Source organism: Xyrauchen texanus, chromosome 6 (genome assembly GCF_025860055.1).
Source record: "Xyrauchen texanus isolate HMW12.3.18 chromosome 6, RBS_HiC_50CHRs, whole genome shotgun sequence".
In the NCBI taxonomy this organism is placed as follows: Eukaryota; Metazoa; Chordata; class Actinopteri; order Cypriniformes; family Catostomidae; genus Xyrauchen; species Xyrauchen texanus.
The window spans coordinates 43425338-43447590 of record NC_068281.1 but is presented as its reverse complement, the minus strand read 5'-3'; the positions used below and the strand labels follow the sequence as shown (position 1 = coordinate 43447590).

The window sequence follows — 22253 nt, the reverse complement described above, 5'->3', positions numbered from 1 at the left end:
ATTCAGCTTTGATCAAAAATGGCATTTTACAATATATTCAAATAGAAAACTGTTCTTTTAAATCTTAAAAATAGTTCACACAATGTTTTTACAGTAATTTGGATCAAATTAATGCAGTCTTGGTGAGCAGAAGAGACTTCTTCTAAAACTTTTATACGGTAGTATAGGTCTAAAATTAAGTAAAGTCTTTATGTAAAGAAAATGTATAGTCAGATTACTTCTTTTAACTTAAAACTTGATTTTGATCATTAACTCTCCTCACATTCATTCTCTTTCTGTCACATTCCTCATTGATAGGCCCAGGGGAGGAGTCTTTGTCTCATCAGGTGTGAATTACCTCAATATTCATGATAGTTCACACCTCCTCGCATACGGACTTTCAACACTAAAGTTGTCTTACAAAAGTTAAATTAGTATATTGTTTTGTATGAATGAGTGATCAGGATGGTTTTCACATCATTTTGTAGCAAAAACTCTAGGCTACAAGATCCAGTTCTCAAAAGTCATGTGGACAAATGTTTAGTATGTGTTATATGGCCTTATTTCAATTACTTAAAATTTTTGTTTTTTGAAAAACCATGCATAAACGTTATTTTCTCAAAAATACAAACCTGTACATACATGTTGCTCACATATTATTGTCGCCCAGTTTGTGCTGAATACAGTGTTATCAGACTTTAGCCATTAATATGTTTTTAAGCAACTGAAAAAAGCACAAATGTCAAGGCATGTCAAAACTTCTCCAGGGCCCAAAACACCCTCAGACCCCAGAGGGTTAAAGCCTTTATTAATTCTGAACATCCAGTCTCTGGGTGTTTCCCCTGGCATAGGCTGACATATCTGGTTCCCCATTCTCACAACACAACAAAGATGTTTCCTCCTCAGTGATACAGTAAACACAATCAATTGAATGACTCTCCATTGTCCTCTCACTCATGTATATGCTTGCAATGGAAGAGACTCTGACACAAAATTTATATCAAAGCATCTTCAAAGGTTTATTGACAGTCAAACATATTTATACCATGCGTCAACGATAACCAGTTTATACCAGTAATTACTAAAGGAGGAAGGCGTGGGAGGAGGAAACATTTTAAGGAAAATATTTTTTACAACATTTTTACTTTTCTTGGATGTTTTTCATTTATACATTTATGAACGAAGACAGTGGAATAATTTTTTTAATTTGTTTTGTCTGAGTGTCTTTATTCTTTGTTTACATTCATTATTGTTGATATGTGTATTTACTTAGAATAGCATTCTGAGATTATATTCTTTTCACCACAGTTTTACTGAGTGGTTATCAGAGTTACCGAAGACTTTGTCAGTTCAAACCAGTATGGCCATTCTCTGTTGACCTCTATAGTCCACAGAACTGCTGCTCACTGGATCTTTTTTGTTTTTGGCACCATTCTGAGTATATTCTAGAGGCTGTTGTGAGTGAAAATCCCAGGAGATCAGCAGTTACAGAAATACTCAAACCAGCCCATCTGGCACCAACAATAATGCCACAGTCCAAATCACTGAGATAAAATTTTTTCCACATTCTGATGGTTGATGTGAACATGAACTGAAGTTTCTGACCCATATCTGCATGATTTTATGCACTGCACTGCTGCCACTTGATTGACTGATTAGAAAATCACATGGATGATTGTTGGCAAGTCGATATAACAACGATATTTCCTAGCCAATTTGATATGTATTGCAATATTGCAATTCTCCTTTTGCTCAGAAAGAGATGTCTATAATTGAAGAACAGCTGTGTCTAAAACAACAATTGTTTCACTATGTAATATATAATTTACAGGTAAAAGGTAGGGATATGCAAAACTATCTATTTAAAACTATCAATTGACTAGTAGTGCAAAGGAACCCATGTATAAGGCTGAATTGTGTCCATTTGTATTCAAAAAATAAATATATACAATATTTAATTTGAACTTAAACTAATTTTGTTATTTTGAAAAATACAGTAAAATATATTACCGTAGGCTATTACTATTATCATATTGATAATTTTGCTACATATAAATAGAGGCTAAAGAGTAAACTTGTTCATGAACCATTTCTGGGGCTGGACAGAATTACACACACACACAAGATAATTCACTTTTTTTCATCTGTTCTTCAAAGTATTATCTGGTGTGTTTCCTCAAGCATGCTTCTTTGTGTCTATCAGCATTTCTTGTCGACAGTGATGGGGGTAAATGTGCAAGATTACCCGACACTGCGCATGAATACCCTGGCTGTTAGATTATAAATATTGTGGGGGCGCGACATGTAGTTTACAGCATCCAACAGTTTGATGAGCCTTTTTACAGCTAAACTATTTATTAAAGCAGTGTCAGACAGAATCTGCAGAATTACTTTAACAAATACGCTCCACAACACCTCTCAAATAAACATTTGAATTATGCATAATAACAGAACCATTTATCACAGCAGCGGATTTTTGATGTATGACAGTGAGCAAACAGTACTTTGATGGCCGTAGCAGCCGCACATTAAAGGACTAAATGTAAAGAATTAAAGAGACAAAACTTCTCAGACAGAAAATCTGTTAGTGCAGAACTCTGCACAAATATAACTTCCTATATTTATCTATTAATCTCTGTAGCATTAAGATAAACATGTATTTTGTTTACTAACAATAATCTGTTGGGGAGGGTAGTTAATCCTGTCCTGAGTTATGACACTGGATCACACTAGTAGCAATAGTGAGCAAGCATAGAAAGGACTTGTTGCGAAATCTCTTATTTTATATTCCTATGTTTTTAATTTTTATTTGAGTCTGATTTTCATGTCAGTATACTTGTAGGAATAATTGTATCCTTTCCCTGACTGCCAGTTGATCCCATCTGCAAATGTCTCATGGGGTCCATTTTTATAAACACCATTCAGATTGGATTTATGGCAGTCATTATACCACCAGGCTCCTTTATAAGTATCAGGACAGCGATGTACAGTTAGGTCGTGATCCTTAGTAGAGAAGGAGCTGTTGTTGTGATATGTTAGAGAGTCACCTGGGGACAAAATGAAAGACGTGTTCGAGTGAAATTCAGCACCTTAAAAACACATTAATTCAGCAAATCTTTGTGAATCAGGTATAATATCAATGGCCCTTTAACTGAAGCAAATAATTTATTCCAACATACAACTCCTATTGTTTTTGTGTGCTCGATATGTCATTGTGTCCAATAATAGGAATAAAGATTTGAGTTTTCACTGAGAACATGATCTAACAGTGAATGTAAAATACATACGTAGAGTTTACCAAAGTGTTTTATCTATTAAAAGAGACCAAATATCGGGGAACAATCCAACACTAAGTACAGAAGTCACAATGCTATATACAAGTATTAATATGAATCTAGAGCATTGCATTTTGATTAAATGATTTTCATTGGAAGTCAGTAATTATTGTCAAGAAGTTTCATGGATAAACAGAAAATAAAAACTTACCAGCAGTACCACTTGTAAATTCACCCAGAAGGAGTTTATAGTTCTCAGATTCCCCCAAGATTTGAAACGACTCGTATTTTGCAAAAGTTTTTACACGGTCAAAGTCTTCAAAATCGATGCGTAATTCATGAGAACCTTTAAGAAAAACAATACTCAATGTTAGGAGCAATGTGCACCCAACTGCACTTAACAAAGAAGCTTTATTGATGGGTTCTGGATATAAGATTACCGAAACAGAGATTAGTTTGATATTATACAAGTTCTGTTTAATTCAGTTTTTACCACAGGGCTGCTTCTATCAAGATTGGTTCCCCGTCTGTCACTCACTTCGACGTTGTGTCGGAGAAGCAACACTAGGGGTCTCTCTTGAGTGCCGAATATGCCTCTGATCTATGAAAAAAGGCCAATGGAATTAGGCAGACAGTATTTGCATACCCCACCCCGGACATACGGGTATAAAAGCAGAGAAATACATCGAAATTTTCTTCTGAGCCGATGGTCGTGTTGCAGTCTGCTACGAGTTACACACCTGTTCCTGTTACCTCTGACACTTGCCTGTTGGATTCGACGGCGCACTTTAGCAGCTTTCCTTCTCTGAACGGCAGTGCAGTTTGCCCCTTGGCGCTTCAACAGCGCTAAAAGAGTAAAAAAATCTAAAAGTGTTTTGTAAAAGAGTGATTTTCTCTAAAAGAGTTATTTCCTCTAAAAGAGAAATATGCAGCTGGCATTGAACGTCCTTATCAGGATGCGTCATTGTAAAGATGCCCTTCCGCCCCTGCGTAGTTCCTGGATGCGGTAGAGTGCTCTCCGCTTCAGACGGCCACAGTCGTTGTCTCGTGTGTCTGGGTTGCGATCACACCGAGGCAGCGTTTGTGGATGGTTTTTGGATGGTTCATGTTCTCACTGCGAGAACATGACCATGGCAACGTTGTGGTCGCGGCTTGCTTTCAACAGAAAGCACGCCACTCCAGCCGCCCCCCGCATTGCTTCTTCCCACGGGATTGAGGACGGTGAAGCTGGCGATGGAGGCGATCTGGGGACGGCAGTGGGTGCAGCTCCGCCAGGTACACCCCCTTGGACCACCCGCCCCCTGGCACGCTCGTTGAATCCCGTCCGTACTCGAGGCAACAACGGCTCGCCTTAAAGCCTGCCAGAGATCCTCTAGATCTCGAGGTGGATGAGCTCACCGCTCCATCGGAGAGCACGGCGTCTGACGCTGATGACTCCCCTGGGCTGCCGCCTTTGGGCCAGCACGCCCAGGCTGATGTCCGATATGCTTGCCCGGGCCGCCAGCATGGGGCTGGACTGGAACCCTCCGTCCCCCCCATAGCCATCTTGGTTTGATGACTGGTTCCTGTGGCTCACAGCCACCCCCCGGTCCCGTTTTTCCCAGAAGTGCATGATTAGCTAACGTCTGCATGGAGGACACCCCTCTCCACACGTCACAAAGCCATTCACTCATCTGCTCTCGCTACCCTCGACGGCGGAGCGGCCCACGGGTACACGCCGATTCCTCAGGTGGACAGGGCTGTTGCGGCCATTTCACATATCCTGCCCCGCCGCAAGCCTGCTGCCATGGGCCATGCCACGTCTGCTCGCCGAGGGCGTCCTCCTGAAGAAACGCCCTGCTCTGCCTCATCCCGGGCCCAGCTCTCAGCCCACGCGTCGAGCACCCCGCAGGAAGTCGACGCCCGCTGTCTCACGGACCCCCTCCAGGACCCGCAAGGCTCCCAGGCGCTCCTAAGACGATCGACCCAGGGACCAAGACGTTAGCTCCGGAGCGGGTAAGCAGACCACTCCGTCACCCGGTGGAGGGCCGGGAGGAAAATCTTTTGTTGAATTTATTTCATTTGCCGCACTCCCTACACAGGGCTGCGGTACCCACATTCTCAGTAAAAGAGCTATTTCCTTTGTCTCTGGGTCACCTGGAATGCAAATGCCATTCTCACGGCACTCTGCTGCCACACCTCAACAGTCCTGGCACACTGGACGCAGACCCTCCGCCCTCAGCCCCACGACTGTCCCCCGGCCATCCGGTTCTGATGAGTCCAGAGGACGCCGCTACAGGACCTCCTCCTCAGTCACTAACCCGCCCCCTGCCAGGTGTGCGGAGCAAAGTAAGTGCTTCAAGTCTTTTCTCAGCACCATAGCCTCAGGACGCATCCGTGCCACCCAACGCCATACTACCTGCTCCACCCCGCTGTGAAGCCCTACCGGGTACGTCAAAAATAATTGTCCCTTTGGTGCCCCTAGCATGGAACTTGGATGCGTGGCTTTCACTTCCCAACCCGTCACGCTGGCTGGCCCGGACCATTTGACTCGGTTATGCAATTCAGTTTGCCAGGCCCCAGCCCCACTTCACGGGCATCCGCTTTTCCGCAGTACATGGCGAACATGCCAAATCCCTGCACATGGAAATCGCTACACTTTTACTCAAAGATGCGATAGAGCCTGTCCCTCCAACCGAGATGAAGAAGGGTTTCTACAGCCCTTACTTCATCGTACCCAAGAAAGGCTGCGGCTTACGACCGATCTTGGACTTGCGAGTTTTCAACCGGGCCTTGCACAAACTCCCGTTCAAAATGCTTACGCAAAAACACATTTTAACATGCGTCCGGCATCTAGATTGGTTCGCAGCGGTAGACCTGAAGGACGCGTACTTTCACATTTCAATTCTGCCTCGACACCAACCCCTCCTACGACTCTTCCATAGTCCTCCCCTTCGGCATGTCTCTGTCCCTTCGTGTCTTCACAAAAGTCGCAGAGGCAGCCCTTGCATCACTCTGAGAAGCCGGCATCCGCATACTCAATTACCTCGACGACTGGCTCATTCTGGCCCACTCCTGAGAGAGACTATGTCAACTGGTCAACCAAGAAAAGAGCAAACTCACCCCGGTTTAGAGTATCTCTTTTCTCTGCATGGATTTAGACTCAGTCAATGTTAGCACGTCTCACCAACGAGCGTGCGCAGTCAGTGCTAGACTGCCTCGCCACCTTCAGGCCAGGCACAATGGTCCCTTTAAAACTTTTCCAGAGGCTCCTGGGGCATATGATATCTTCCACGCGAATTGATGTTCTTCCCGGGCTGAGGTGCGCAGTTAGGTCAGTGCTCTTATTCCTGCAGAAGAGGTTGGAGGGGAGGCTGTCCCCTTCCACTTTGAAGGGCTATGTTGCTGCTATCGCGGCCCACCATGACGCAGTAGATGGCAAGTCTTTGGGTAAGCACGACTTAATCATCAGGTTCCTAAGAGGCGCCGGAGGTTAAATCCTTCCTGGCCAAGCCTGTTCCCCTCCTGGGATCTCTCAGTGGTCCTCACGGGCCTTCAGAGATCCCCCTTCGAGCCGCTAGAATCTGTTGGACTCAGGGCCCTCTCTCTAAAGACTGCCCTGCTGATTGTGCTCGCCTCCATCAAGAGGGTCGGGGACTTGCAAGTGTTCTCTATTAGCGACACTTGCCTGGAGTTCGGTCCGGCAGACACACATGTGATCCTAAGACCGCAACCAGGCTACGTGCCCAAGGTTCCTACCACGACCATCAGAGATCAGGTAGTGAACCTGCAAGCACTGCCCCGGGAGGAGGCAGACCCTGCCCCTTCATTGCTGTGTCCAGTACGTGGCTTGCGTACCTACTTGGACTGCACGCAGAGCTTTAGACGTTCTGAGCAGCTCTTTGTCTGCTTTGGTGGACAGCGGAAAGGGAACGCTGTCTCCAAACAGAGGCTTTCCCATTGTGTGGTGGACGCCATTTCATTGGCCTATCACACCCAGGCCGTGCCTCCCCCATTGCGGGTCCGAGCACACTCAACAAGGAGTGTTGCGTCCTTATGGGCACTGGCCAGGGGCACCTCCCTGGCAGACATATGTAGAGCAGCAGGTTGGGCAACACCCAATACCTTTGCGAGATTTTACAATCTCAAGGTTGAGTCAGTATTGTCCCGTGTTTTCTCAGGTCCGAGCTAGTAAAACTCGGTAACACGCTGACGGACTGGCCGGGTGGATCACTTGCACCTAGCGCCCTTTCCCAAACTGTGCGCTATCTCTCCCAGGAGATTCCGTATATTCTGATCCCTGGATGACTCAAATCTACCCTGTACTGGAATATGTGCTCCACATGTCAGGACTCCTGCATGAACTCCTCCTGTGTGTATTTTCCACGGTACGGTCCCCTTGCGAGCTGCAACTCCCCCTTAGGCAGTTCCAGCTGCCCTCCGGTCGCCGTGCTGTAGCAACTCCCCCCTCCTTGAGGCTGGATCTACCACCGCGCCATTTTTCCACCTTGTTCCCCTGCTTAGGGTAACCAAAAGGACTCCGACGACTTTTTATGGGGCATTGGGGAAGGGTACGTGCAGTCTGACACAACTGGTCGCCTTTGCATGTGAAATACCTGCCCGCTCTTGTGTCAGCAGTACATGTACACGGCTCAGCGCATGGCGTGATTTGAATTAGACCCCTAGTGTTGCTTCTTCGACACAACGTTGAAGTGAGCGATAGACGGGGAATGTCTAGGTTACGTATGTAACCTCCGTTCCTTGATGGAGGGAACGAGACGTTGTGTCCTCCCGGCCACATCGCTGAGCCGAGCCACTGAAGAACTCGACATATTTCTCCGCTTTTATACCCGTATGTCCGGGGCGGGGTATGCAAATACTGTCTGCCTAATTACCATTGGCCTTTTTTCATAACTCAGAGGCATATTTGGTGCTCAAGAGAGACCCCTAGTGTTGCTTCTTTGACACAACGTCTCATTCCCTCCATCAGGGAACAGAGGTTACATATGTAACCTAGATGATTTCTGAACCTGCAAAAGCTGGCAAACTTTCCCTTCACTGAACTTCTTTGCCACAGTCTACTCCCTGTTTCTTTACTGAATGTTCATTTTGACAGAGAACAGCTGTATGGAGTTTTGATTAGATGCACATAGTCAAAATGAAAAGACAGCGAGTGCAGTGAATGTACCTGTTTCTGTTAATAAATGAATGTTCTCATTTCCCAGCCAAAACTCTGTCTGCTTGATGCCAAACCCTCTCTTGTATGAATTCCAGTCCTGAAAGAAATCCACTGATCCATCAATACGTCTCTGAAATACCTGCAGTGGCATCATAACAAGTTTGAGAAAGAAGTGCAGTGAAATACCTGCATGAGTAAATTAATAGAAATTGATTAAATATTTTAAATGAATAAAAGTCACTCATCAGCCAGTGGTTTCTGAACCTATTTAAATGGACACTCAATAAAATAGGGGATTGTTTTAAACTGGACCCCAGACCACAGTTTGGGATCCTACAAGCTGTGGAATGAGGAAGGGGTTTGTGAGATCACTTACAAGCCAGCCTCCTCCATCTGTGTGCATGTCACAGTACACACTGATGGGTTTCTTGCTGGCTGTGTACACCGTGTACCAGTCACTTAGTGTGTTTCCTTGCTCCAGCAGCTCCTTACAGCTCACAGCACCTGCATTGATAGCAAACAGTCTGTCAAAAATAAACAAGCCATTTATAAATCTTTGTGCATCTTTAAGTTTAATAACTGGATGCACACATGATGGCAGCAAACTGTGAAGGGTATTTGAAAGCAGAACGTCTTGTTATTGTATAATGTAGGGCCAGGATCACAAGAGCAATTCATGAAATCACTCACAGCAACTGGAGGATATCTTCAACATTGAGTTGGAAAATCATTGGGTTGTTGAATGATGGTGGTTATGTTGGAACTTAGAAATCTGTTGTATTGTGTTAAAATTGTATGAATTGAGCTTTCTTATGTTGTTCACAGTGTGCTTCTTTCATGTACATCCAAAGTTATTCAACTTTAAAGCTGCACATGGACTTTCTAATCACCCTGTATATACAGTACTCTTGGATTGTTGAGCAAGGCTGCATCCTGTGACCCAAGAGGCTGACTAACTAAGACACACACTGTCAGCAGTGCTGTTGTAAGGCTGACATCAAGAGGTTGTAAAAGTCAAAGAACTCTGTGAGAACCAACGTCATAAAACTCTCACACAGATGAACATCTCCACCCAAGATAACACTCTTTACTTGCTAAGGACCATACAACGCAAATCCCATTTTGACCTCTATCTCACCTAAGGGCAATTTAGAATGACATCCTTTTCTGTAATAAGAGGTTTTCTGTTCATACATGTTTGATATCATTCAAGAGGTCGCAGTGCGACTGGTAAGGTGGTCTCATTCCCTTTTCAGAAAAACCAAATCTCCATTAAGATTTGAGAACTTAACAAAATCCTGCACTCTATTTGAGACATGTCCCTCCCAAATCTCCCACAGGGACCACATGCTGTATGCAGATTAGGTATATTCTTTGTAAACATCAAAGGACCTAATCAGTCACAAGTTTCAAAGGTCTTTGCCAAATGCTGTATAATTCTGTAGGTCTGTCCCATCCCTGCCTGTATGTTAATGAGGTATGTCCCCAGGACTTCCAAACCTAACCACTCCTCAAATTCCCTTGTTCATGGTTTGGGTATTTAAGGAAAGGCAACACATTACTCAGGGCTCTCTGTAATCAGACGATCCCAAACAGTTTACTGTTTGTAATTTATTTCAGGTCATAGCAATTCGAATTTCTTATGTTTTGATAAAATGTCTAACTTTGACTTATCAGTGTCTAATTGGAATTGATGAATTGATTGTTACCTGGTCAATAAATTGTCAACATTTGATTTTATTCTGACTGACTCTGACATTGTGTTTCCCAAACAGATTAAACGATTCGTATGTTACCGCAAGCCTGCGTCAGATTAGTGACGACTAATATTTGGCATCGATTCAAGTGTGCAAAGTGGTTTGCAAAGACAAAAAGGGAATTTCCGTTTAGGACAGCAAACGCTGCTTGACCAATCTAAATCTGGGTGTCTTACCTCTGTTTTAATTTGATGTTTCTCCAGATAAGTGTACGTGGGAAACCACGCATGGCCAATCCAAAGCTATTATAAGAGAAGTTATGTTGGTCAACTTACATCTGTAATAGTGGCCATGACCTCTACTGAAGAAAACGTTACGTTATATTCAAGTGTATGCAATTCCATGGGGCTATACTGAAGTATCTTTGATTGTGTAAACGTGAACGTGACCGATCTCAGGTATATATCAATTACCTCTGTTTGATGATCCAATACTGACCGCTTGTGATCGTGAGACCTGCGGTGTAGAGAAAACACGCGAGGACCTCAAAGCGACATAGTTTATTAATCTAAACGGGTAAAGTACAATTAAAGGAGTTAAAAGAATAATCAAACATTCGCTCACTTTTAATGATGCTCAGATATCATTAAAACCTTTTTCATTTATGGAGTCAGATGAAATAACGAGGTAATACATAAGAGAAAATGTATTTCATTTAATCTTGTTGTGTTGCGTAACAAGAAAGACAGTAACGCGCAGAGACCTTCACCCGTATTATTGGAGACCGTCATTGGACCGATAAACGGGCTTACACTGTTAAGGACAGCCTCAGTATTGCTGTGTGTTTTGTGCTTTAGGTACAGAGGACCACATTCATTGAGAGCTTTATATGTCAGAAGCAGCATCTTAAAATCAAGAAGTCAGTGCAAGTCTGCAATACAGGGGGGATTTGTTTCATATCTCTTGGTTGTTGTTACAACTGTCCGGGTGCCTTAGATAAAAGAATACACTGGTGAAAGTGTTTAGTGAATGAGTTTCATTGTGTTTTTAATCTCCACTCACCTGTTTGAATTGAGGATAGACAATCACCCTTTTCCCCTGCGGAAAACATGAATCAAGTCACTGACAGTTTGATGAAGTGTTAATATTTTTTACAAACACTTACAGTATCCTTTCTGTAAAGATATATTTGATTGGTATTGTTTTGTTAGGAGTAAGAAAATGTAAGCATTAAGTTTAAGTTACAGAAGATAAACATTCTCTTCATTTATTCAGTATGCTAATGTGTTCCAGGAATATTCATTTCCTATGTGTTTCTATTTAGGTCATGTTCACTTTAAGAACGCTTGGTTCTAAATGTCCTATCTCGTGACCCGTAGTCAGGAAAACTCTCGCACTTTACGCGCGCTTCCAAGTCTGTTATTTCCAGAGCATTTCAATTCATATCTGTCGACTTCTTGTGTCTGGAGTAGCATCGTCGGTATTTATATTTTGTTTTGTGAGATTGTCTGTATTTATCCTTCATTATTTTTGTCAAAAATAGTTTGTAGAGTGTAATCTGAAGAGATAGTCTGAATGTCCGGCTATGTGTATTCTAGCTCTCGCGTGTGTCATTAATAAGTTGCACGTTGATGGTGCTCTAATGTCCTTAATGTTGTTCACGTGTATTTCTGCTCTTATATTAATGTAAACTGAGTATAAACGATATGCAACGGTAATAGTGCAAGTTAGTCTTTATTCATGTGAAGTTGAGATTGAATGAAAGTGGCGTTATGCTAATTTTTTCCTTGCTGTTTGTTTTGCAGTTTCACTTTTTCTCTAACTCCAATAAACCTGTGGAACCAAAAATTAATCTTCAGAGTCTTGGTGTGGGGGAAAAGTTTAGCTGGCCGTCAGGATATTAAGCAGTCATAGCGAGGACGGCACAGGTATTGAATTGATAGATCACATTTTGAATGATACAATGATAAAGGCATTAGCCATTTCAATATTCCATAGAATAGCTCTACCTTTGATTCCTGCTGGGCCTGGATTTCCAATGGGTCCAGAGTCGCCTTTCACTCCTAAAAACACACAGAATAAAAGAGTTCAGCAGACGGAGAGACCTGATGCTCTCTCTGGACCACCTAGCATGCCTCTGTTCAGAGTGATAATGAAACAGAAGAAATGTTGACATGAAGGGAGGCCTGAGAGGACTTGAACAGCACACTTGGCACCTCTTCAGGAGGAATTGAAATGTGACGACGTGCAATTTTATACAATTCAATGATTCTGTTCACCTTTGTCACCAACTGGACCCATCTTCCCAGGTACTCCAGGGTCTCCTTTCATGCCTATAAAAGGATACAAGACATTTTAGAAGTTCAGCCACTGCACTCCTCTGGTACACAACATTAATCAGGAATATAATTAAAATAGAATTAAATTACAAGAATATTAGATGAAACAGTGTTACTGTACCTTCACCCCCTGCAAGACCCTGATCCCCTTTACTGCCCGGGGTTCCAGGAATGCCATTGGTCCCCGGCACTCCAGGAAGTCCTGGACACCCTTGGAGGAATGTCAGCCTCTCATTGTCATTCAGACCCACCAGCTTCACCTCTTTAACACAGGAGAGGAGTGCAGATTCAGAGAGGAGAGCAGGAGGAGCCATTGCTTCTTGTACTGTGATTCTTGAAATATGTATTTTTTGTAATAACTCTAAATTGCCCTGGGTGAAGGGGGAGCATCTGCTAATAAATGGGCAATAATCATAATAGTAACATTAATTAATCTTAACATGTGAATGATTATAAATGATAAAAACATAAGTCTTCAATCAGGTTATAAAAACAAGCAACATTTGGTGCCATATTTGAAAATGTTATATATATATATATATATATATATATATATATACATATATATATATAATCAATTATTCTACACATTTATAATTTCCTTAAATAACATTTACATTCTGTAAAATATATTATTATTATTATTATTATTATTATTATTAAAGAAATATTTTCAAATAATATTTACTTTGTGAAAAATATTTTAGTTAATTGAAATAATGACTTTCCCCAGATTTGGTTCAAATACATGTATAACTTCTCTTTTTTTATAATCACCATATTTAAATGATATTGTAGTGAATTGTGTACTTGAAGTGACATTTTAAATGAAGTAACAGTACTTACCAGGGCAGGTTTGTTCAGCATTGTAGTATGAAGTACAGCACAGTATGAGTAACAGACTTATCGTTGCGTTCGGGAGCAGCATTCTCCAAGCCTCTTGCTCTTGATTTGTAGCACTGTGAAGTTTACTCAAGATTTCCTGACCTATTCCGATTCCTCAAATATTTCTATTTTGGTATAGTTTAAACTGAACCTAATGTCCTTCTCACCTCTAAAGATGGTTGATCTGTAGAGTCACTTCTTTATCAAAAGTTCGGTGTACACTTGCAAGTAAAGAAATAAGTTGAGCAAAACTCTCGACTAAGTCAAAACAGTGCAAGTCTTTATTTCTTTAAAAACTGCAGCTCTTCTTCCCAGGCACAGGCAAGAATTGACATAAGAGAAGTATCACAGTACATTTATAGTTCAGAGTTGCATCCTATGTCCAATTGGAACTTCACCATGCACCTGTATGTCACTGATCATGCTCTCTCTCCTCCAATCTGCTCCTCATCCTGGACTCGGACACTTGCTGTGCATGCGGTGTTCAGGAGGTAGATGCGTGTTATTGTACTCTGAAGCGAGGTTTTTAAATAAAATTTGTTAGAACAAACACGTTGCCCAACAATCAACGGAACTCGGCCGTTTTTACTATCACCTACTCACATCCTTTCTCAGTCATGCTACACATGGTTTCATAACTTCCCTTATCTAATCAACCATCTGGAATGGTCTTTTCCTGTAAAGATAATCATTTGCGGGGTTTACACAGACAAGCACAGGATTTTCTTTTCTCTTCTTGCTCGTCTGTTTCAGGAAATTCAAGAAATCATCAACCCATCGAACAAGAGATTCTCTGCATGAAAATAAGAGTGGATATTCAAACACTGCGGACGCCTTCAAAGAACATCATCTGAGAATACTCCCTAACCTGGAACCCCCAGGGAATTAGGGAAAGGGGGTGACCCAAAAACACCTGGAGACACTGAGGCAGAACTGAAAAAGACTGGAAAGAAGGAAAGAGAAAAGATAGCCCAAAGTCAGGTCAGCTGGAAAACATTTGTTGATGGCCTATGCTCCTCTTAGGAAAATAGGCATAAGTAATGCCTTATTTCCACTGGCACACATTTGCAGCGGTGACACATGATCAATTGAGTATTGGAGCTGGTGTTTCTGGGAGAAGTACAGAACCACACTGACTACAGTGTGATTGACACTTGTAATTTAAAAATATTTGCAAGAGTATGTGCTGATTATTAATCAGCAAAGTGGCATGAAATGAGGGAGAGTGATTTATGTACACACACCGTATCCCTCAGTATAGTAATGGTGATCTAACCCTACCACACACTAAACACACATACATTATCCATAGCCGCTTTATTATTGACCACGATGAGCCGGAGCCTAACCAGGCTGTCACAGGGTGCAAGGCGGGACTGCATTCTGGATGGGATACCAGTCCATCGCAGGGCAACTACCACACACTGTACCCCTCAGAATAATAATATTAATCCAACCCCATCAATCCTTGTATTCATCAGTTTGACTTTGCTGCCTGGATGCCCAATGCCTCTCCCACCCTGTGCCAGCCTCTTCCCACCAAGTAAAGACCTGCTCTGAGCTCACTGAGCACACCCCATCCCACACTTATGAAGACTTCCCAGATAAAACAACATGTTTAATTTAAAGCATTGCTGTAAAAACAGCATTGATTTAAGAATTGGTTTACGACACCAGTCCTGCTGGTTTCTGCTCTGAATGAGCTCTTAATGACTTAACTGAACTAATAATTTTACTTTCAAAATTTTTTAGATTATAAAATGTTGGAGAATTAACTTATATTGAAATGTCTAACTCTTTAAAATAATTAAAAAGCTCAGATTAGAAAAATAGTTAAATTAAAATGTTTTGTAATTGAGAGATCAGTTGGAACAAAAACCAGCAAACACAGGGGGTCCCCAGAACTAGATTTGGGAAACACTGACTAAAGAGTATATAGAGCAGTGGTGCCCGATCCTGGGCTGGAGGGCCTGGTTTTTGTTCCAACTGTGCCCTAAATTACTTAATTTAACCTTGGTCCTCTTAAGTAATTTAGTGTACAGAAGGGACACTGCCCTCTAAGACAAGGATTGGAGATCCCTGACATAGAGAGAACAGATTTTTTTTTAATTGCATTTCTCAGGATACCTCCATTGGTATTCTGTGATTAATTTGAAGCTATTATTGAACATTTAGGAGTACTGAGTCATTGGACATAATTATGTCTCAATGTATTTGCTGTTTATAAACCAAATGAAGAAATCTTGTTAGTTAATTTATTAAAATGCTAGGAAACACTTGGAAACAATGCTTGGGTATTTTGATGGATGGCTAATCAGTTATAAAATGAAAATGCATTTTAATGTAACAAGGGTTTCCTTCCTTGTATATTTCTGTCTACATGTGTATCTGTTTGTCTGTCTACACATTGTGATGTTATGAGTACAGTAGGTTACGAACTCCATTACCCAGCAGGCCACAGTGGTGACGGACAGGAAGGGAATGGAGGTAGCCAGGTGGGTAGCACTGGAGTGTTATGTGAAAGCTGTCAAGTAAAGAATGTTAAACCAGCAAATACGCCTCATTTGCTTATTATAAAGTTTAAGCAAAGCAACACATGGTTGTCAGAAGTGGCCGTGAGCAGCTACGGAAGGAAGATTTGCCGCGGGAGAATGACGGAAAATAAAGAAAAATCTCCGGTCACGTGAGTGTAACGTGCTAACAAGGCAACATGCTAAAAGAGTTTGCTACGCCGTGTGATGGCTACAAGTGGCAGTGGAAGTGAAGCGGGGGACGAGGGACAGATCGAACAAGTAGAAGAGGATCTTGTGCCCGAATCGGAGGACATCCAGCAACGGGAGAGGGCTGGGGAAGTCCTGATACCCCGACGTTCAGTAATGGAGAGGCTAAGTCCACCCACTTCCATGCAACTGACTGGTAATCTTGCTGATAATTGGAAGCGTTTTAAGCAAAGATTTAATATATATTTAGCAGCAAGCGGAGCAGGGGGTGAGGATGAAAAATTGAAAGCTCACATCCTTTTGCATGTTATGGGAGAAGATGCTTTGGATATATATAATAGCTTTCAGATGGATGAAGCTAATCTGACTTTAGCAGAGCTAATGACAAAGTTTGAAGAGTACTTTGTGCCTAGTCAGAATGTGACATTTGAGAGGTATAAGTTTTTCACCCATGATCAAAAGCAAGGAATACCGTTTGACCAGTACTTAGCAGAGCTTCACATACTAAGCAAAACATGTGAATTTGGCACCCTGAGAGATTCACTAGTGAGAGACAGGATTGTTTGTGGCACAGTGGATAATGCACTTGGAGAAAGACTGCTCAGAGTGACTGGACTTACATTAGACAAGTGTGTCACTATGTGCTGAGCAGCAGAAACCACTCGAGCACAAGCAAAAGAGCTTCGGAGAGGTGAAACTACAGTGCATGCAGTACATAAAGAACAAATGAAAAGGAAAACATTTACCAAGCAAAAAGGACAGAATGAGAAATCTGTAGAATTCAAATGTGGTAAATGTGGAGGCAGCCACAAGCCAAAATCATGTCCTGTATATGGAAAATCCTGTAACAAATGTGGAAAGAGCAATCACTATGCAAGATGTTGCAAGTCAGCTTTTAAATAGAAAGTTCACGCAGTTGGTGAGGATGAAGAGGAGGACAAAGAGTTCATTGTAGATGTGGTGCGTGCCCATAAAACAGAAAAAGAGGAGTGGATTGTGCCAATAAAGGTGAATGAGACAATAATACCATTCAAGCTAGATACAGGTGCCCATGTAAACCTGTTATCTTTTGAAGACTATAAAAAATTGACAGTAAAAAGCACAATTCATCCTATAAAAACAAAAGTGACAGGATACACTGGAGAACGTGTTCCTGTTAAAGGCGGATGCTTCGCAACCTTCAAACACAGAGGCCAGCAGATAAGAGCATTGCTGCTGATCATGGATACAAGTGCACAACCAATTCTGGGACTCAAGGCATGTACAAAGCTCAATCTGGTTAAAAGAGTGTTTGTCGTGACATCAGATACTGCAAATGATCATGACTCACTCATGGAGGAGTATAAGGACTGTTTCGAAGGACTTGGATGTCTACCTGGAGAACACAAAATACGTGTGGATAAAAATGTGCCTCCTGTTGTGCATCCTTGTAGGAAAATCCCTTTTGCGTTGCGTGGAAAACTGAAAGAGGAACTAGCGTGCATAGAAAAATTGGAGGTCATCAAGAAAATAGATGAGCCAACTGAATGGGTGAGCTCGCTGGTTGTTTTGCAAAAGAAAACAGGAGCTCTGAGAACGTGCTTGGACCCAAGGGACTTAAACAAAGCGATAAAAAGAGAACACTTTAAGTTACCAACCAGAGAAGAAATCATGGCACAGTTTGCTGGAGCTAAATGGTTCAGTAAACTAGACGCTTCGTCAGGCTTCTGGCAGCTGTGGCTGGACGAGGAGAGTTCGAAACTGTGCACGTTCAACACACCTGAGGGCAGGTACAGGTTTCTTCACCTGCCGTATGGTATTCTGTCAGCACCTGAAGTCTACCATAAGACTATAAAAATGATCTTCAAGCACATACCAGGAGTAGAGACCATGATGGATGACATCATAGTCTGGGGCTCGCATCGAGAAGAACATGATGAAAGACTGAGACAAGTGTTAGACAAGACAAGGGAAGTGAATCTGAAACTTAACAAAGACAAATGTGAGTTTGGAGTGAAAACACTTTGTGGGAGATGTTGTCAGTGAAGAGGGAGTGAAGCCTGACCCGAGAAAAACGTCAGCAATCAACAAAATGGAAAGACCAAACAACAAAGATGAGGTCAGACGTTTTCTGGGAATGGTCACCTATCTGGCCAAGTTTGTCCCACAGTTGTCAGCGCAGTCAGCACCTCTCAGGAGTCTTCTCGAACAGAAGAATGAATGGATCTGGTCTCATGAGCAGGAGAAATGTTTTGTGAAACTGAAAGAGACTCTGACACAGGAGCCCGTGTTAAAGTTTTATGACCCAGAAAAAAGAACAAGGATCTCAGCAGATGCGTCACATTATGGCCTGGGTGCGGTGCTGCTGCAGCAATACGACGAGCAGTGGCTACCTGTCGCCTATGCATCCAGAGCCTTGACAAGCGCGGAGTCCAGGTACGCTCAAATTGAGAAGGAGCTATTAGCGAGCATGTATGCATGTGAACGCTTTCACCAATATGTCTATGGTCAAGCTTTTGAAGTAGAAACTGACCATAAACCTCTGGTGTCCATCATGTCCAAACCTCTGAATGACTGTCCTGTACGGATACAACGCATGCTAATCAGGCTGCAAAAATATGACGTGCACATGATATATACACAAGGGAAATACATGTACACCGCCAACACCTTATCTAGAGCAGTGGATAAAGGGGAACATCCGGACAGCGAGAGCAATGCAGAAATACAGGCATACGTGGACATGATTGTGACAAATCTGCCAGTAACAGCGGACAGAACAGAACAAATTATGGGAGAGACAAATGCAGACGAAACGTTGAAAGAACTCAAGCATGCAATACAGATAGGATGGCCTGAAAACAAAAAGGATTGCCCCACGAACATAAAAGACTATTGGAACTGCAGAGCCGAGCTCACTGTGGTGGATGACTTAGTGTTGAAGGGGAGCAAGTTTGTTATTCCATCATCATTACGTAAACAAATGCTCCAAAAGATACACGAAGGCCACCTCGGAGAATTCAAGTGTAAACGACGGGCAAGAGAAGTAATGTACTGGCCGAGAATCAACCAAGATATCAGCCAGACAATAGCGTCATGTGAACTTTGTCACACCCACAGGCCAAAACAACAAGCTGAGCCGCTGATGACTCATCCGGTGCCAAACAGACCTTACTACAAGGTTGGAACTGACCTATTTGACTGTAATGGAAAGAGTTACATAGTGGTCACTGACTACTTTTCAAACTATCCAGAAGTTGGAGCGCTGCAGTCAATATCAAGCAAGGCAGTCATCAGCTACCTCAAGGCTGTCTTCGCCAGACATGGTGTCCCATGTTAATTGTTTTCGGACAATGGGCCCCAGTTTTCCAGCAGCGAGTTTGCTGCCTTTGCCAAAGAATGGGGGTTTCAACACTCTACGTTGAGTCCAACCTATCCAAAGTCCAACGGCTTGGCAGAAAGCTCTGTGAAAACAGTGAAAAACATGATGAAAAAAGCGCAGGACAGAGATGACTTTCAGAAAAGCTTACCGATCTATAGGAGTGCACTTCTACAGAACAGGCTATCACCAGCCCAAATGCTGATGGGTAGACACTTTCGCTCTAACCAACCAATAAATGAAGACCTGCTTACACCAAAAAGTGCTCATAAAGTCAGAAAAGTAAAAGAGGAACAGAAAGTGAAACAAAAACATTGGTTTGATTGAACGGCAAAGCACCTGCCAATGCTGAAGCCTGGAGACATGGTGCATCTCAGGGACATCGCTACAGGCACATGGAGACAAAAGGGACAGGTGGAGGAGGAAGTTGCTCCACGCTCCTACAGGATCCAGACGGAGAATGGAGTGTTTCTGAGCAGGAACCGCACAGATCTTCAACTGCAGCTGAATGAAAAGGACACTACAGCTCAGGAGATGGTTCAGCAGGACACGGTTGAATCTACAGAGCTAACTGACAAGGGACTAACAGCAGTGTCTGTGTCACCAACAGCTGCGACACCTACTAAACTGTTGAAATCGCCAGCTGCTGACATACAGGCTAGACCTAAGAGACATGTTCAGCCACCTAAAAGGTTGATCGAAAGTTGCTAAAGTTTCTTTAGTTTAGTTGGTTTAACAAAGGAGCAACATGGACCTTTAAGTTTGTCTATATCTAAAAAAAAATAAATAAAAAAAAAAAGTTTAAACTGAAAAAGTTGTTTACATGTATAGTTAAGTGTTAAAAAATATATATACATATATATAAATATAACAGCACTTGAAGATGGTTATGTTTCTACAGGGATAAATGTTATTTTGTTATTGAGGTAAATATTATTTTATTAAAGGGGGAAAGATGTGATGTTATGAGTACAGTAGGTTAAGAACTCCATTACCCAGCAGGCCACAGTGGTGACGGGCAGGAAGGGAATGGAGGTAGCCAGGCGGGTAGCACTGGAGTGTTATGTGAAAGCTGTCAAGTAAAGAATGTTAAACCAGCAAATACGCCTCATTTGCTTATTATAAAGTTTAAGCAAAGCAACACACACATTGCTCTGTGTGACTGGACATGCATCTATCTGTCTGTGTATCAATCTTTGTAGAATTCAATATAATGATGAATAATACAATCTTAAACACGATATTACATGATTATTATTATTTATTTATTTAAAAAAAATATATATACATATGACATAAAATTACCCTTTTTTATTTATTTTATAATTACTGCATGTTAAATATATACACTCACCGAAAGGATTATTAGGAACACCTGTTCAATTTCTCATTAATGCAATTATCTAATCAACCAATCACATGGCAGTTGCTTCAATGCATTTAGGGGTGTGGTCCTGGTCAAGACAATCTCCTGAACTCCAAACTGAATGTCAGAATGGGAAAGAAAGGTGATTTAAGCAATTTTGAGCGTGGCATGGTTGTTGGTACCAGACGGGCCGGTCTGAGTATTTCACAATCTGCTCAGTTACTGGGATTTTCATGCACAACCATTTCTAGGGTTTACAAAGAATGGTGTGAAAAGGGAAAAACATCCAGTATGCGGCAGTCCTGTGGGCGAAAATGCCTTGTTGATGCTAGAGTTCAGAGGAGAATGGGCCGACTGATTCAAGCTGATAGAAGAGCAACTTTGACTGAAATAACCACTCGTTACAACCGAGGTATGCAGCAAAGCATTTGTGAAGCCACAACATGCACAACCTTGAGGTGGATGGGCTACAACAGCAGATGACCCCACCGGGTACCACTCATCTCCACTACAAATAGGAAAAAGAGGCTACAATTTGCAAGAGCTCACCAAAATTGGACAGTTGAAGACTGGAAAATGTTGCCTGGTCTGATGAGTCTCGATTTCTGTTGAGACATTCAGATGGTAGAGTCAGAATTTGGTGTAAACAGAATGAGAACATGGATCCATCATGCCTTGTTACCACTGTGCAGGCTGGTGGTGGTGGTGTAATGGTGTGGGGGATGTTTTCTTGGCACACTTTAGGCCCCTTAGTGCCAATTGGGCATCGTTTAAATGCCACAGCCTACCTGAGCATTGTTTCTGACCATGTCCATCCCTTTATGGCCACCATGTACCCATCCTCTGATAGCTACTTCCAGCAGGATAATGCACCATGTCACAAAGCTCGAATCATTTCAAATTGGTTTCTTGAACATGACAATGAGTTCACTGTACTAAAATGGCCCCCACAGTCACCAGATCTCAACCCAATAGAGCATCTTTGGGTTGTGGTGGAACGGGAGCTTCATGCCCTGGATGTGCATCCCACAAATCTCCATCAACTGCAAGATGGTATCCTATCAATATGGGCCAACATTTCTAAAGAATGCTTTCAGCACCTTGTTGAATCAATGCCACATAGAATTAAGGCAGTTCTGAAGGCGAAAGGGGGTCAAACACAGTATTAGTATGGTGTTCCTAATAATCCTTTAGATGAGTGTATATATATATATATATATATATATATATATATATATATATATATATATATATATAGAATATATATATATATTTGTCACTCTGCAGGCTGCAGAGTCATCCCCAACAGTGGTTTTTGTAAGTACTGTGTCTTGTATAGACACCAATTCTGGTGCACACTAACATTTGTCAAATACCGGTAATTGCTCAACTCAATTTATCACAGAACTGTACAACAGGTATTAGAAATTGATCGTTTGCAAAATATACGTTGTATAATACACATGATGGTAAATG

General features: G+C 42.2%; 1 protein-coding gene across 2 annotated transcripts; it reads right to left on the bottom strand.

Moving 5' to 3' along the window:
- Window positions 1–764: 764 nt before the first annotated feature.
- LOC127644919 (ficolin-1-B-like) lies at window positions 765–13852 on the bottom strand. Of its 2 annotated transcripts, none has more exons than XM_052128374.1 (9): window positions 13295–13852; window positions 12570–12710; window positions 12389–12442; window positions 12119–12172; window positions 11172–11207; window positions 8789–8916; window positions 8422–8509; window positions 3466–3600; window positions 765–3026 (listed from the first exon to the last, which is right to left on the bottom strand). In XM_052128374.1, the coding sequence occupies exons 1-9, from the start codon at window positions 13374–13376 to the stop codon at window positions 2785–2787; spliced, it is 960 nt and encodes a 319-aa protein (XP_051984334.1). In that variant the 5' UTR covers window positions 13377–13852; the 3' UTR covers window positions 765–2784. The 2 variants fall into 2 exon arrangements, with proteins under 2 accessions (XP_051984334.1, XP_051984333.1); XM_052128373.1 differs by having other exon boundaries at window positions 768–3026; window positions 8422–8551; window positions 13295–13849.
- Between the last annotated feature and the right edge of the window lie 8401 nt (window positions 13853–22253).